Source organism: Siphateles boraxobius, unplaced genomic scaffold (assembly GCF_051911475.1).
Source record: "Siphateles boraxobius isolate OS27281-9 unplaced genomic scaffold, OSU_SipBor_1 29, whole genome shotgun sequence".
Taxonomy (NCBI): domain Eukaryota; kingdom Metazoa; phylum Chordata; class Actinopteri; order Cypriniformes; family Leuciscidae; genus Siphateles; species Siphateles boraxobius.
This window is the reverse complement of record NW_027508908.1, coordinates 8,945,245-8,961,090: the sequence shown is the minus strand read 5'-3', so window position 1 is coordinate 8,961,090 and position 15,846 is coordinate 8,945,245. Positions and strand designations below refer to the sequence as shown.

Below are 15,846 nucleotides of genomic sequence, written 5' to 3'. Positions count from 1 at the left end.
GAGAGAGAGAGAGAGAGAGAGAGAGAGAGAGAGAGAGAGAGAGAGAGAGAGATTTTTTTTACAGCAGTACTGACATTGCATCAGGGTAGATGTGGCACATGACCTATTTCATCAGGCTCCTTGACCCCGGCAAGAAACAGTGACTATTGATCAGTTGGAGAAACAGACATGAGCCGCTCGACTGTCCTTTATTCTGAGACCATATCAGTGCGGGAACATTTTATTTGATAAAGTCAGGGAATAGCACTCCCTTCAGGTCAGCTCTATGTGTGTGTGTGTTCCTAACCCGTTTATACTTTGGAGACAAATTTGCAGAAAATGTCCCCGGAATGTAGTTAAATCTGACAAAACTAATTTTGGGGACGTCCTCAAAGAGAAAAGAGGTGGATAAGTAATATATTTATTTATACACACACTACCATTCAAACGTTTGTGGTCTGTAAGAATTTTCTTTTGTTGTTGTTGTTGTTGAAAGAATACTTTCATTAAATTGATCAAAAGGGATGACAAATTTTTTTTATTGATAAAAAAAAAAATCTATTTCAGATAAATGCTGTTCTTTTGAAATGTATTTTAATCAAAGAATCCTGAAAAAAAATTATCATGGTTCACAAAATCGGTTTCTTGAGCACCGAATCCGAATATTAGGATGATTTCTGAATATGATATGACACTGAAGACTGGAGCAATGATGCTGAAACTTCAGCTTTTCCATCACAGGCAAAGCTCAATTACATTTTAAAATATATTAAAATTGAAAACAACTGTTTAAAATTTATATAAAAAATAATGTTTGTACTGTATTTTTGTGGCGATCATACTAGCATAAAAAAATAACTTACCGATCGCAAGTTTATTATGGAATCATTTTAGAACAGTTCCCTGATAAAAAATACTTGGATGTAGGCTATATGACCAAAATATTTGCTACCAAAATGTAGTAATCAGAAAATTACTTTTGTCATTAAAACGAAATGTTTTACCAGACTTTTACCAGAATGATATACATATATTTTGTAATTTGATCTTAAAACTTCTCCCATCTTTTTAAAAGCACTGGGAATTGCTCTATCAGGCTTGTTACATTATTGATACCATGCTCAAAATTGAGTGCTGCTGAAAAAAGTCAAAAGCAGATTTATCCTTAAGCTCTTCTTTGAGAGAACAACCATCTAGGTTTTGACAACTTTTCACAAGTTTTTTTTTTGGAGCTTTTGTTTAAGTTTAAGGAATAAAATTGTGGCGATTGGACTGCATGGATAATCTATGAAATAGAGTACTGTTCATTGGAAAACATGTGTGCACCCACACTAGCTAGTATATCGTCGCTGCCCGATGAAACTCAAAACGGTTACTTTTCAGGAAGTGAAAAAAACACAGTAATTTCAAAAGCAGTTGAACGTAGCGTTGCATACTTGGTACGGCATCTTTAAATGTAACCATATTATTGCCAGTGCAATGATATAATCCACATTTGACCAAAATCGAGTTTAAATGGACATACGTGCATATTTTACAGTAAGGGTGGTCGATACGCGTTCTTCCGATCATTAATTAGAATAACTAAGTCGCGTTTCATATTGACAGATGAATAGGCTACACTCAGTTTATTAAATAGCCTACGTCTCAGTTTATTAAATACGCTCAGTTTATTAAATACGCTCATTTTATTAAATAGCCTACGTCTCAGTTTATTAAATACGCTCAGTTTATTGTCTCTTGCAAACTATGAAGGGACAATGAATCAATACACTGACATGGCAATGCTAGACTGATACTTTGTTTGCACAGTCCTACCGTAATTTTGTGAATATATAATAAACTTGTGAACAGTTGTCAAAAACAAACGTTTGCTGATATTTTACCTCACAGTGTTATTCGGCTATCCAATGCTGAGCTTCCAGAGACGCTTAAGATGAAACTTCACGAGACCGGCAAGATGCCTCCACAGGGTGCGAGATACGCGGCGTGATTGACAGCTTTGACACCAAATGGATATACGTGAAAATCAGATGACATGATTTCCCAACTTTTCATTGGTCATTTAGATAACGTGAAGCATACTGTATACGGAAATGAACCTGGACATTCTATCCGTCGAAAAATCTCAAAATCGGCAAAATGGACATACGCAGTTTTCATCGGACAGCGACGATATGAAAGTCAATGCTAGTGTGTGCAAAAGTGAGTGTGAGAACACGTCAGGATTTATCAGTTTTACTCAGAAGTGACCCTCTAATGCTTTCGTAAAGTTCTGTTCAGTGTACATTGTATGCCCTTTTGCATTTTTGACATACCAACCTCTAACATCACCCTTCAGATAAGCGTCTCTTTCCTATTCAGCCATTTTCCCTCAGTCACCCTATTGCTTTTCGATAATGGGAATGAACCGCATCTTTGAAGTCGAGTCACGAGAGATATTAAATAGAAAAAAAAAAAGGTAAAGCCATTCCCTGGTGTCATTCCCACTCTGTGATCCGAATCCATGTTATCAAACACAAATTTGTAATCACAGAATTGAGCTCCACAGCACCATATTCCAGGATTAAATTGCCTTGGCTTGGCAGATGACTTCCTAAAGGCCACCTCGTGCTCTGACTGATAGTGGCCTGTGGTGCCCCAGATAAGAATCATCTGCTCGGGCTGAATGAGATGAGGGAGTTGAGTGAGGGGGTGTTATGTGTTACTCACCTCCACCAGCTTGTTGGCATGTTCACGGAATACCTGCGCGTACTCCTTAACCTCTTTCTCGTTGCCGCTCTTGGCCGCCTCTATCAGCACCAGCAGAGGCACGTTGGTCTCCAGGAAAGAGTCAGATATGTGGTCCATAACAGCCTTCCTTAGCTAGAGAAAAGAGACAGAACGAGTTGGGATCAGATAGTACTTAAACTTATACTTGGAGCTCCTACTATAGGGCATTTTACAAGAGGTAAACTAAAGGTTTAACACATTCTAATGGAGCGCTTAAGTGCGATCTTGTGTTAAAAACAGCTAGAAGGAGCACAGCGGAATTGACCAGAAGGCACGATTATAGGGGCATTAGCTTCGATGCACTGATATGTAAACACTTGATCCTTGAGATGCTTCAAGAGGGTCAGTATACCTTGAAAAAGCTACCATTGAAATCCATCTTAATGGCATTTTTCCCCTGGAAGTGTGTGATTTGAAATGTGCCATTTTACGTAAGGGTAAAATGTCTGATGGCACATTTCCAAACCTTTCACTAGCATATTTCTGGAGCGGTATTGTCAAAGAGACCTTATAAAAAATAAACCTAACACATCTACTATATTATATTGAAATATTTGCAATGTTGCTTGAAATATTTTTAGCAATGTTTTGGTATAGCAAGAGAGAATAAGTGCAAATTATACAGACAAGGAAGGAATAGCAAGCAACTTAAAGGTTAAATGCCTTGCTTAGGGGCAAAATGCTGAAATCACATGGCTTGTTAATTGCAGTGATCAAACTAGCAACTTTTTGGTCACTAGCCCTAAGCATAAACCAGTATTACATCAACCTAAAACACACAGGCACACATTTTGCCTCAAGGTAAGAGAAAAGCTTAATACTGTATATCTCTTGAAACAAGATATGTAATAATGAACGAGATGTTCTTATACATGTGAAGGCCAAGTATGGTAACCCATACAAAATTGTCCCTCTGTATTTAGCCCATCCAAGTTAGTGTACACACATTAGGAGTAGTGAGTAGTGAACACACTGCAAACTCTGACACACACACGCACACACACACATGACACACGCACATACATGCACACACGCACACACACGCACACGCACACGCACACACACGGAGCAGTGGGCAGCCATTGGGGGTAAGGTGCCTTGCTCAAGGGCATCTCACTCAATTCCTGCCGGCATTCAAAATTGAACCCGCAACCTTCGGGTTACCAGTCTGACTCTCTAACATTTAACCATGACTGCCCCCTCTTTATAGGTTAATAGCAATAAAATGAGTATTATTTAAAGTTGGCATAACATAGAAGGTACAATAGTCTTTTGTGATGTATATATGAGCAAAATGGCTTCTCAAACAAACAAACAAACAAACAAATGTTGGACGGGACATTCTCTTGTCCATCAGGAACTGATTTGATGGTTGTGGTTTGCTATTGCTGTGATCTCAAGTGAGTGTCAGGTTGTCTCGCCCTCACGCCAGTAAACACATCATCAGAGAGGAGAAGATATGTTGCTGCAAGAGGGTGGGGGGGTTACTTTGATTAAAGTTTATGAGGGCACATGCATTAAAAAAAGACAAGCTGTACATGGATAAATCATTTATAATAAATATTGAAATATTCAATACAAAATAAGAATGGTCAATTTTGATATCATTGTGACTTTAATAGACGATTATAGTTTAGCAGAAGCACACACCAGCATCATTCACAGTTATATGCAGAAAAACAACAACGTTGTGGGCTATTCTAATGGGGTAGATTCCCACGATACATGTCCTCTAATGGTTGATGGGAAACTCCTAACAAGCAGTAATTATCATTCAGTGAGGCGCGCACATATCTTAACCAATTAACAACCCTGCAATGGTGGGCAGACAGTAATGATGAAGTATGGTTAAAGGCATCGCATAATCCATCACTGGCAAGAAAGTTGGCCAGTCAGAACTTGGGCCGCCCTTAAAGGGGACATGTCATTTTTTTCCCTTACTCTTTCTCAGTCTTATAAACCTAATCAATCTGCAAAAACTGTAATATTCATGGTTATGATCACGTTTCCACATCAAGCACCTTTACAGTAATCAGCTCGGCTGGGTTCCTTTTCATATGCATAGATTTTATCCAGTCAATGTAGAAATGCACTAATCAAAAGCTATGATTAATTTGATTTCAAACAACCTTAAACGGTTGTATATCAGGTACTTCATATAACCTTTTATTGGTTCCCATCATGGGATCATTTTATAAATGTAGTTTTAATTAATTATTTTTGTAAATCATTTTTAGCTTTACATTTTATAAATACCAGCTTGTAAATTTACTTTATCACTAGAAAAAAATAACCCATTAAACATGAAAGTATTATGCTATCATTTATGACTTTTCTCCTTAAATTGAACCTTTTTGACATAAAGTGTTCTTTAAAATTGAATCAAAGGCCCAAGAGTTCTATACAGAACCACACTGAACATTTCCACTCGCCATTCTCAAGTAAAATATTTGGGCGTTGACTGGTGCTCTTTTTTATGTTAATGATACTATATAACAAGGCGAAGATCTGAAACCATTCAGCTTCACACGATTTCAAGATCATTTGTGATTTATAGATTTCACATCTGGAAGAGAGACATACATTATTTGTGTGTGCGTTCATTCTTTGAATCACACATACGCAGTTACGCACATTTGAGATATTATCATGAGATTAAATGTAGGACAGATTCTACGCAACATGTTTTTGTTGTGGGAATCCTTGAATCACTCAATAACTGCCACTACATTGTAAAATATGGCCCTTCTCGCTTGCATGGAAGGAGGTTTAAGGCCACGCTGGGATGTGGAACAGGCCATGAAACCAGAGCCAAGCATGAGGACGTCATCTTTTCAATCAATGTGCAGCACTCAGTGGTTCTTGGCCACCTGAGCATGAAATTCAGAAAACAGAGCACACTTCGTAGGTAATGATCCTTCTCCCTGTGTGCCGATGATTTAATTTAAATGTTTTAATGAACCTTGGTGCTGTCTCTAATAACCTCTGGTAAAGGATGTGTGCTTGTCTTCCTAATGGTTGGGGTGCAACCCCAGGGAAAATGAAATTGAAAAAAAAGTGCCCAAAACGTATCATTTTTCTGGTTATACTGAATAAAGTCATGCACTAAAAAAATAGAGATGTCCTAGAGTGAACATGAGTCATATTGTGTGTAAAAAAGGACTACATGAAAAAGAAGAACACTACCGTACTAGTATTTGAATATATTAATAATGTTAAACTGGGACTCAGTCTGACAGCATTTCAGTCCCCCCACCCCTTCTTAAAATTAATTTTTCAGTTCTCACGGAGCTTGAGAGCAATTCATCTGTCTCTGCTTTTTATATTAAGATTATTAAAGCCATAATTAATTTCCTTTGACATCGACCATGGCATTTTAGGGTCAGTTCCGTTTGCATCTTATCATCATTATGCCAGTGAGATTAATTTCTGTTTACTGGGGAAATCTCATTTTCAGGTTGCAGACCTTTAAACCTTTATTTAATATACTGCATGTTATTCCAACATGTTCAATCAAAACACGTTTTCCCACACTCGCAAACGCTTGTTAAATGTTCCACTAGCATTAAGCATTGGCCAGACAACAAGTAGGCCTAGTCCATGGTGAAGCCCCTCAATGTGTAATGTCTTTTTCAAAGAGGGAATTGAAGTTATAGTCATGTAATCTCAGGACTAAATTGAAAAAAAAAAAAGCTTGACGAAAGGAGTGTGCCGCCGACTTCTCACAGACTACAAAAACAGCAATCCAAAAATTGGAAACACTGAGGAGAGGAAGTGCTTTGCTTTAAATTGCTCTGAGAGACTGAAAAAATGGAAATCTTGTGATCCTACATGTCTTCTTCCCTTTTCTGTCTTTCTGTCTCTCTTCCCATTTTTCTCTATTCCATTATTCTCTTCATCCAAATGGTACTGAAGCACCGGTAAGAATCAGCATATCAAACTCAATCAAGTCAAATTCGGAAGGTAACAAAGACAAAATAAGGAAGAAAGCATGCACTTAGCCAAGCCGGGGGGATATAACTTTTATTGTCGCAACGGGGGAGATCTTAAGAAATGAGATTAGCTTTGTTTGCAAATTTCGCTAACAAACAGGAAAGTGTATTTTTAAGGATTAACCACCTGCTACAACATGAAAACAGATGCCACAGAGATGGAAAGGCAAACCAGCAATGAAATTCAGTGATCTTTCTATAATCTACTCAGTGTACGGCTCAGAACAAAGCCGACAGATGTTTTACTTCTTAATCCGAGAAAACAAGAGCAGTTCATTAGGCTGTTGAATTATTCCCGCATTCTCCACCAATTTCTGAAAAACATAATTGGTATTATTTCTGTGTCACGACTGAGAGACCAAGATATTTCAATATTTGCAATCACGAAAAATAATAGAACATGACTAAATACAATTATCAAAAATGAACGATGAGTGGCTTAAACTTTGCCTTTCAGTCTTAAAATGTGAATTCTCTGCAGGTAGAGGCAGAAGCTTTGGGTTCAAGAGCTCAATTTTTTTTACTAAAATGTCAAGGGCAATCACAGGATAAACATGCTTCTGTACCTGGTTAGCAGAAAAAGGCAGCCAATACAAATCAGAATAAAGTGACAACTTCTATAGTATTAACTATGACACCTGGAAAGGAAAATGGATGGAGAGAAAGACACACAGCAAGAGGAGATGTGCTGTTTGATCTTCCTGTCATGTCTGTAAATGAATCTGATAGCAAAGCCCCCTCTCATTAAGTGATCACCGCAGAGGTCTTAGGGTAGAGGGGAGAAAGCCTGAGAAATTATTTTCTTGATCTGGAGGAATTGCATTTAGATAAAAGCTTTAGCATTGATGTAAACGTTTTTACTCCTGGCCAAACTGAAAAGTACAGTACATCCACATGTGCAATCTAATATGTCTGTATAATTAAATGACCAAAGTCCAATACTTCATCAAAACAATACTCAATGCTTGACATTATCTCTAGGCTTTAAATTTCTTTAGTTCATTGAAATTGTACATGTAATGCAAACTACAACATCTTTTAAGGAAAGCAACTCAAATGGGGGTACTGAGAAAATAAGAATCAGTTCCTTACATAAATCATTCCACATAACATTGTTCACATAACAAAAGAGGTCTCATATCTGATATAGAATCATGTAACACTGGAGTCAATACACACATCTATGAGAGGATGTGACGGACGCTGTGGCAGTGTGACAATTGGCAATTTCTTGAAAAAGAAATGAGAAGAAGACTGGCTTGTGGGAAGGTGTTTCTAGACTGTTAATGAGAGCCGATGTGAGGAGATGTGTAGAGGGGTTTATCAGCAACTGCTGTTATCATACTCTACTATGACGGACTGAGGTACCAATGTACCCTGATCCCTGATCGGTGAGAGACCACTGAGGACTTTATCGGCAAGGAGCGCTTTACTTCCAGCTTGAGTCCCACTGCCTGCATTAATGTATTGCTCACTGACTTCAGCCTTGACTGCGCTGCAATGCAGGGCTTTTTTTTTTCATAAAGCAAAAACTGGGAGTGGCGTCTCTCTGGGGCTCTTGCTTTCTGTGTCTGTCTGTGTGTCATTCACTACATGCACAGATTTGTGTCAGTATAAATCAGTTCAATCTAACTGCAGAAGCAATGCTAAGAAAATAGAATTATTTTCATTTTTTGCCCAGGGGTCTTCAAAAGGGGGGTCTGTGGTGGTACTTCAGGGGGTCTGACAATTATTGTGAGAAAAAAAAATTGCATTAACCTAAAATACATTATTAAGTTAACTTCAACTAAAGCGAATATTTGGCTAAATGGTTCATTGTCCTTCCCACATTAAAATGTAATGTGCAAGTATATGACTCTGCATATTAATGATTATTTTAATGGATTTGCAATCTATGCTTCATAAAACAGTTTGTAAATAGATCGACATGGTATTATGTGCATATTATAATAGACCATGCTTAAAATGCAACACTAAATTTTACAGATTATGAAACAAGTGGTGCGTTCTCCATTACCAAGGCCTGGAAAAAAGATTTGCTCTACAATGTACTATTTATGATTGTAATTGTAAAAAAAGTCTAATTAAACAGTTCAATTATTGAATTTGATTATTCAGTTAATTTACAGTTATTTACGACAGAACTTCATTTAACATTCTGATCAGCTGTCAGTCTGATAAATCACATATCTGTATGCTCCATGTAAACACACATTACAGTTAAAATGTTTTGTGTATGTAAGAAATTCAAGTATCTCAAGGAGAATAGAGAATGATGCCAATGTCATGGGTTTAATTCCCAGGGAATACATTAACTGATAAACAGAAAATGCAATGCAAATTGCTTTGGATACAAATGTTTGCCAAATTCATAAATGTAAATTCATTATTTTATTTAGCAATGATGTATTAAATTGATAGATATGCTGATTTGGTGCCCAAGAAGTGTTTCTTGGGCACCAAATCAGCATATAATAATGACTTATGAAGGATCATGTGACACTGAAGACTGCTAAAATTCAGCTTTGCCAACCCACACACAAAAAATAAATAAATAACATTTTAAAATAGAAAACACTTATTTTATATTGCAATATTTTTTTCACAATATTACCATTTTTACTGTTTTTTTTTGTTTATATTTATTTTTTTAAACGCCTTGGTGAGCATATGAGACCTCTTTTAAAAACAATAAAACATCTTCCCAATGCCGGTTTTAAATGGTAGTATAGCTAACGTGGGATTCTGAAATAGCTTTTTTAAAACATTTCAGCAGAACGGCTTCTGAGTACAACACACATTTTCAATGCCAGATTTGTAACAGCCTCTGGTTTTTATTTTATTTTTTTATGTATGCTCAAACTAAATACAGCAATAAATATATAAATACAAAGTACCCAAAATCGAGCTTACTGCATTAACATGTCAGTGTTAAGTTGCTTCTGTGAATTCCTGGGAATTGCATAGGATGACACATACAATCTCAAAACATGCATACAACAGTAGTACATGTTGTGCATAAGCAATCCCCTTTACATTTCAAGAAATGACTGCCATATTGTACAGTAGTAGCCTGACAGTTGAGAGCGCTGAGTGAACCCAAACTCCCCAGACTGCAGCCATCACTAAGAGTGATTGTTTAAAGTTTAAACAATTTCTGCTCAAGAATTTCATAAATCTGGGAAATGTAAAGCTGATTCAGAAGTGTTAAAACTGAGCTTCACTTTGAAAATCAGTTTTAGTTTGAGAGCAGGCGAGATGTATGAGCTTCTCTCTGTGTGTCTGTCTCTAGGAGAATTTCTTAGATGTAGATTAAGAGTAGCTGTCAGCTAAACAGTTCCTAAGAAGTCAAAGCGGCTGCAGAAACAAGACACCGTCAGAATAGCAGTCAGTGCCAACACTCTCACAAGGTCACAAAAACAAGCCATGTGCCAATAGCAATAATTGCACTCATTCACACGGAGTAAATAATAAGAAAAATCTAAAAGCTTTGTATATTTACAGGAAAATGATGTCATTAAAAAAAAAAACCATATACTGCATATTGCAGGAGCTTGATTGTTTCTATTAGCACTTTACAAAATGTATCCCCACTCAGAGAAACTGAAAGAGAGAGAGAGAGAGCTTGCTTAAGCATATGTTCAGAGAAGTGTTGTGCACTAGAGGAGCTTCCTGGAGTAAGCTATCCATCAACAGAGAGCTGGGAGGGAGGACTTGACAGACACATTTATTAGGACTGTGATGACAGATGACACATACCTCAAACTGGTGTAAAAGGATGTGTGTGGAGACTGATAATTGCATAAAAACAGATAATTAAGAGTATAAGTTCACCATCTGTCTTTCAGTATTTCACGATGGCAGAGCATTGTGGGAGCTCAAGCACTCTGAGGCATCGCCTCTGGGGGAGAGGTCTGACAAATGCTGGATTTAGTTCCAGGACTGGTACCATGACTGCAGAATTACTCTGGTAGGAGGTCCACTAGCTCAAAGAAACGTCCTCTGACGTGACATGATTACTTTCTTTTCTTCTTTCTCGTCATGTACAATGAAGGCAAAGAAAATATAAAGTAGTCGTATAGCACTTAGAATGTGTAGCCATATGTTTTGGTTCTATTTTCTATGTATCTTGAAGCAAATGAAGAGAAAATGCCTACAAATCGTAAATTTAAATAATAATGAATATCCAGATTAAAACATTTATCATATTTAAAAACACTAATATGTGTTCATCCAAATGCATAAACAGGCTTTTTTAAATTAGGACCTAATACTATACATGGAAAAAAAGGCAAAGTACAAGGTAAAGTTTTTTTTTTCTTTTTCTTTTTTTTAAACCAGTTTAAAAGTGCAGTTTGTTCACACTTAACCTATGTAGGGAACGCCAGAACCCCCACCACTCATTGTCATTGGCTGATATTTAATATGTATCCACATTCTGTTGACTCCCAATAAAAAAATCTCATATTGGATATAATTTGCTATAGTTTCAGTATGATCAGCATTTCAAACAGGTATAAGTATGTGTGCTTATTTTTATTTTTACCACTAAACAAAAATTAAGACAGATGTCTGAAACAAATATTATCCACCTAAATTCCCAGAGCAGCAGTCTCTCACTATTGTATAGTTGGAGAAAAAAACTTTTCCACCTTTCCATCCATCCATCATTTTCGTCACCCCTCCCCACTCGAAATCTAAATCTCAAGTTTGGTGGTTCCAACTCCTCAGGAAATGAGTCATAAGTTGTCATCATTGTACCCTTGAGCAAGGCTTTGCTCTAAGTCACTTTGGATAAAAGTGCCTGCTAAATGGGTACCATCCCAGCACCATAGTTGAACTGTAGTACTTTTCTGTCAGGAAACAGATGCTTTTATCCAAAGTGCTTAAAGTACACTCATTACAGAGACAGTCCCCTTGGAGCAACCTAAGTGTCTTGCTCAAGGGCGCAATGGTGATAGTTCAAGGATCGCCTGTTGCGGTGTTCCAACTAGTAACTTTTTGGTTACCAGCCCAGAACCACTTCATCATTCCATTAATAAAAATGAAATAAATGAATAAAGAATATATAATGGGAATCACCAGTTGTCCTCTGCACAATGTGGAAGGAGATATAAGTGCTCAGGCTAAAGGCAATGGAAGACACTTTTGAGGTTAATCTCAACTGTATATATGAACTACTCTAATCTGTTCTGCGGCACTATTGATGGATCTGATAGCGAAGCTAATGCATTAGTCAGAGCGCTCGCTGCAGGGCTGAAGTTGCATGGTTATTCTACGCATGTCGGTATTGCATAAATACCTGCTTATGCATTTATGCAAAGCAGTATGGGCATTTCTCTCTTTCTCTTGGATTCGATTTGTCTAAACCCAAATTAGATCAAGGAAAGTTTACCACAATTTTCACATCTGTCTACAGTGAACCTTTTTTTTTGATTTCCTGCAAACTTCATAAACAAGTCCTTGCAGGTCCATGCTATACCTACATGAACAATATTCACACCTCATTCAAAACAGATTTATTATTTTCTAATCAGTTGGTATTTGCACACACAATCCCATACAAGTCATCAAATCAGATGATCTATCTATCTATCCATTCATCCATCCATCCATCCATCCATCCATCCATCCATCCATCCATCCATCCATCCATCCACCCATCCACATATCTATCTACATATCATGTCTGTCTGTCTTAACAAAAAGCAGTTTGTACATACATGCCGAATCTACACAGTGCAAATGTAATACAACACAGGGCAATACGGAAATCAACCACGGTCCTCTGCAATGTTTGCGATCGTGAATGGGATTTGCACTGGTCGGGGTGGTATATCCTCTTGCCAGGTAGACAGTAATAACTCAAAGCCTGCTGCCACAGACACTCGGATGTTTCCCCGCTGAGGCTGATTTGATGAGATGGCGATGCCTCCATTCATTTGACAGAGGGGCCTGAAAAGCCCTGAGCGGATCACAGAGGTTCGCATCTCATATCTTCTGTGGCTTTGCCATGAGAAATAAATGCATTTACTCTCGTACACACAGACACACACACACACCATGCCAAAAGCAGCACATATATCTAACCAGATTTATACATGCAAATGTACACAAATATCGGGTTGTTTTGTGTTCTGCATGGTGAGTTGTGCATTGGTTAGCCTCAACCCCTCAATGCATCATCTTCCCGCAATCAACTAATACAACCCTAATAAGTCATTTTGATTGAATCAATAATTTTTTTTTTCTGTTATAAAGCCCATGGCTTTTGTACTGGAGGGTTGGTAAACAACAGCAAAAACACAGCAGGCGACTGCTGCCCGTTGATCACTGCCTGAAATTAAAATACGTAATGAGAACATCCAACATATGTGCATGGATTTCACATCTGATACATCAACAGCTTGGTCTGCAATTCCCTTAGAATCCTCCTTGATCCTTCGGCAAGTTTTTTTGGGATCTCAAACCCCATTAACGTGATTAAAATGTAATTTGTTTTGCGAAGAGATTCTAGTGACATGTTGCTAAGGTGAGAGGTGGTTTATCAGATGCAAGAGCATATGGAGCCCACCGGCAGGGGAAACAGGAAGTGATCGGTCTGAATTACCAGGAGATGAGTGAGCCGGGGTAAATCAGGGCTATCAAACACTTTCCATTTCCTTTAAACCACTTTACTGTACCATAAAACCTCCATGTATCCATGAGGGAAACATCTTGCCCCGCCTCAGACCATGAAAGATAATGAAATAAATGTCTTAAGAGGATTAAAAACGCTTGGCCTGGCAAATCTGTAAACAACCAGCTCCCTCAACAGACACGTAACTACAGTACATGTGTCAGGGAAAGTTTACAGCTTTCCAAATATTGGTCCAGCGAAGCGGGTGACAGAAGATGCGGGAACAAGGTGGCCGCCTGGTTCAGGGAGGGGGGAAGGAGCGTAGAGGAGTAGAAACGAGGAAGGTGATGTACGACTGCTGAGTCTGGAAAAAACGACCCTGAAATTTACAGTCATGTTGAAGGGGGTGGGAGGGGGAAGATTTTAAAGATGTTTTCCAATTATAAAAGAACGTACAAATCGTGTGGAGGGTAAACGGCAAACGTTCATGAGCTAACTCCAGCTGTGTGTGTGCGTGTGCACTGTTTTTTAACCTCTGTGCCAGTTGATTTATACACCCACTAACAGACTCCTGAACTCCAAGTGTGTAATTAAAGCAGGCCGCTGAAAACGAACATCCATTCCACGGTAGTTGCTCTCTCTGTGGATTTACTGTGATGTGGGGTGAAGAGGGTCTTCTCTCAGAGGGGGCATGTCAAAGAGGTATATAATACCTGGAGAAAGCTATCTGTTAGCATTAATATTCATCCTGGACCACCCGAAAGAGTGGCCGCACAGAGCCAATCAGTTGAGAAAGTCTTGTGACTAAGGGCATTTTCAAACCTGTAGATTGTATGTTTTGTTCCGAAACGGGGTTAAATTGTTACAATGTTGCATTTTCTTTCACAAGGCAACAGTTTAAGATGGAGAGGCATTCTTTGGCTTTCAACTGGGTAACCTAATATGCATCACCTATATATTCAGACACTGCTGCTTTTTTTGCACCACATTTCCCATTATGAATTCTGATGATTGGTTCGTTGGGTCGGATATCTTTTTCACCACAACCAAATGGCTTCAGTGCGTTTTCAATCTGGTCAAGACACCTCTTTCAGACAATCTTGGTCCAGTTGTTTTGGTGTAGATCCGAACACAGTTACCATGTTAAAATATGCATAAACAAAACATAGAAAATGCACCAGGGAGAAAGCATGAAGGGGGACAAAATACATGACAGGTAAATGATATTGTGATTGGCCAATAAAACCACACAACAATGTCTCAAAGACAGCAGACAGAGAAAAATATAAGTCGATTCAAAGCTTGTAAGAGCCCAATAAAAAATACAGACAGTGGTAAAACATCTACTATAATAGAATTGTGCAACAATGTTATTTTCTCAGAATACAAAACAAGTTTGGAAAGTTCAAACACAACAATCTCAGAAAACTGAAAAAAAATTAAATAATACAATCTCGTAGAGAATATGGTGAAGTCTCAAAAATGAGAGGGTGACTATGGTGATTGTGTGCTCTCTGACAGCTGACATTTTGATGTTTAGAGTGTTGGGCCAATTTTTCCTTACCGGAATGTGTTATTTGGTGAATTTATGAAAGGAACAGTTCACCCACAATGAAAATTCTGTCACTTTAATGCCATTTCAAACATAGAAAACAACTTTTCTTCTTCCGTCGAACACAAAAGATGATTTGTGAGTGTGTGTGTGTGTGTGTGTGGATAAACAATATCCTACCTGCTGTTTTCCATAAAAAGTAGTAAATTGGGTGGGTGCTATTAAACTTCAGACTGACAAAAAGCACCATAAATGTATCATAAAAGTATGTCAAGTCTTCAAAAGACATACAACAACTTTGTGTGAGGAACAGAGTGAAATTTGTGAAGCCATTTATCAAAAATCTTCCCCTAACTAAGCTGACAGGAGCACCTATGTTTCTCTTAATCAGTGAAATAACTTTATCTAGCCTTCTTCTTTACACTGATGAGCTGACACAATACTTAATTTTCTTGATGCAAATGTCATGCAATATTATCATATAATAGCATAATGTAATGTTCATTCTCTATTAAGTTCACAGCAAAAACTACTTGACTGATAATTGCATTTCAGTCTGATGGGAATGCTCCTCTGTCTAACACCTTGAAGTTGTATTTCTAGACTGTGTTTTTGGTTTAGATTCAACACTGTCTTCCATTGTCATGGTGATAGAGAGAAAATGGATCAAAAGAGCTTTTAAGCTCTGCTGATTGCTGAAGTCAAAAGTGTTGACCTCAGCTTCTTGAGTTAGAGACATACTGCAGTTTGATGCTCTTACGCACGACAGTCAGATGTTTAGAAACATGAGGAAGTGTTATTTAAGTCTAAACCGTTCTCAAAAGACTTTTCCTCTTGAACTCATAGCTAGTGCTGTGCATTACGATATCGTTTTTTTTTACAATTTTGTTTGTCTGTTTGTATTTACAGGTTTAAAGCAATCTGCAAGCTCA

General features: G+C 37.8%; 1 protein-coding gene across 2 annotated transcripts in view; it reads right to left on the bottom strand.

Annotated features, from left to right (window-relative positions):
- The window catches only part of ctnna2 (catenin (cadherin-associated protein), alpha 2), a 583,061-nt gene that overhangs the window by 77,984 nt on the left and 489,231 nt on the right, over window positions 1-15,846 (bottom strand). For both annotated transcript variants that reach the window (XM_077246418.1, XM_077246419.1), the window contains one exon: window positions 2,692-2,844. In XM_077246418.1, the coding sequence (XP_077102533.1) occupies window positions 2,692-2,844 (153 nt within the window). The remainder of the gene's footprint in view (window positions 1-2,691; window positions 2,845-15,846) is intronic.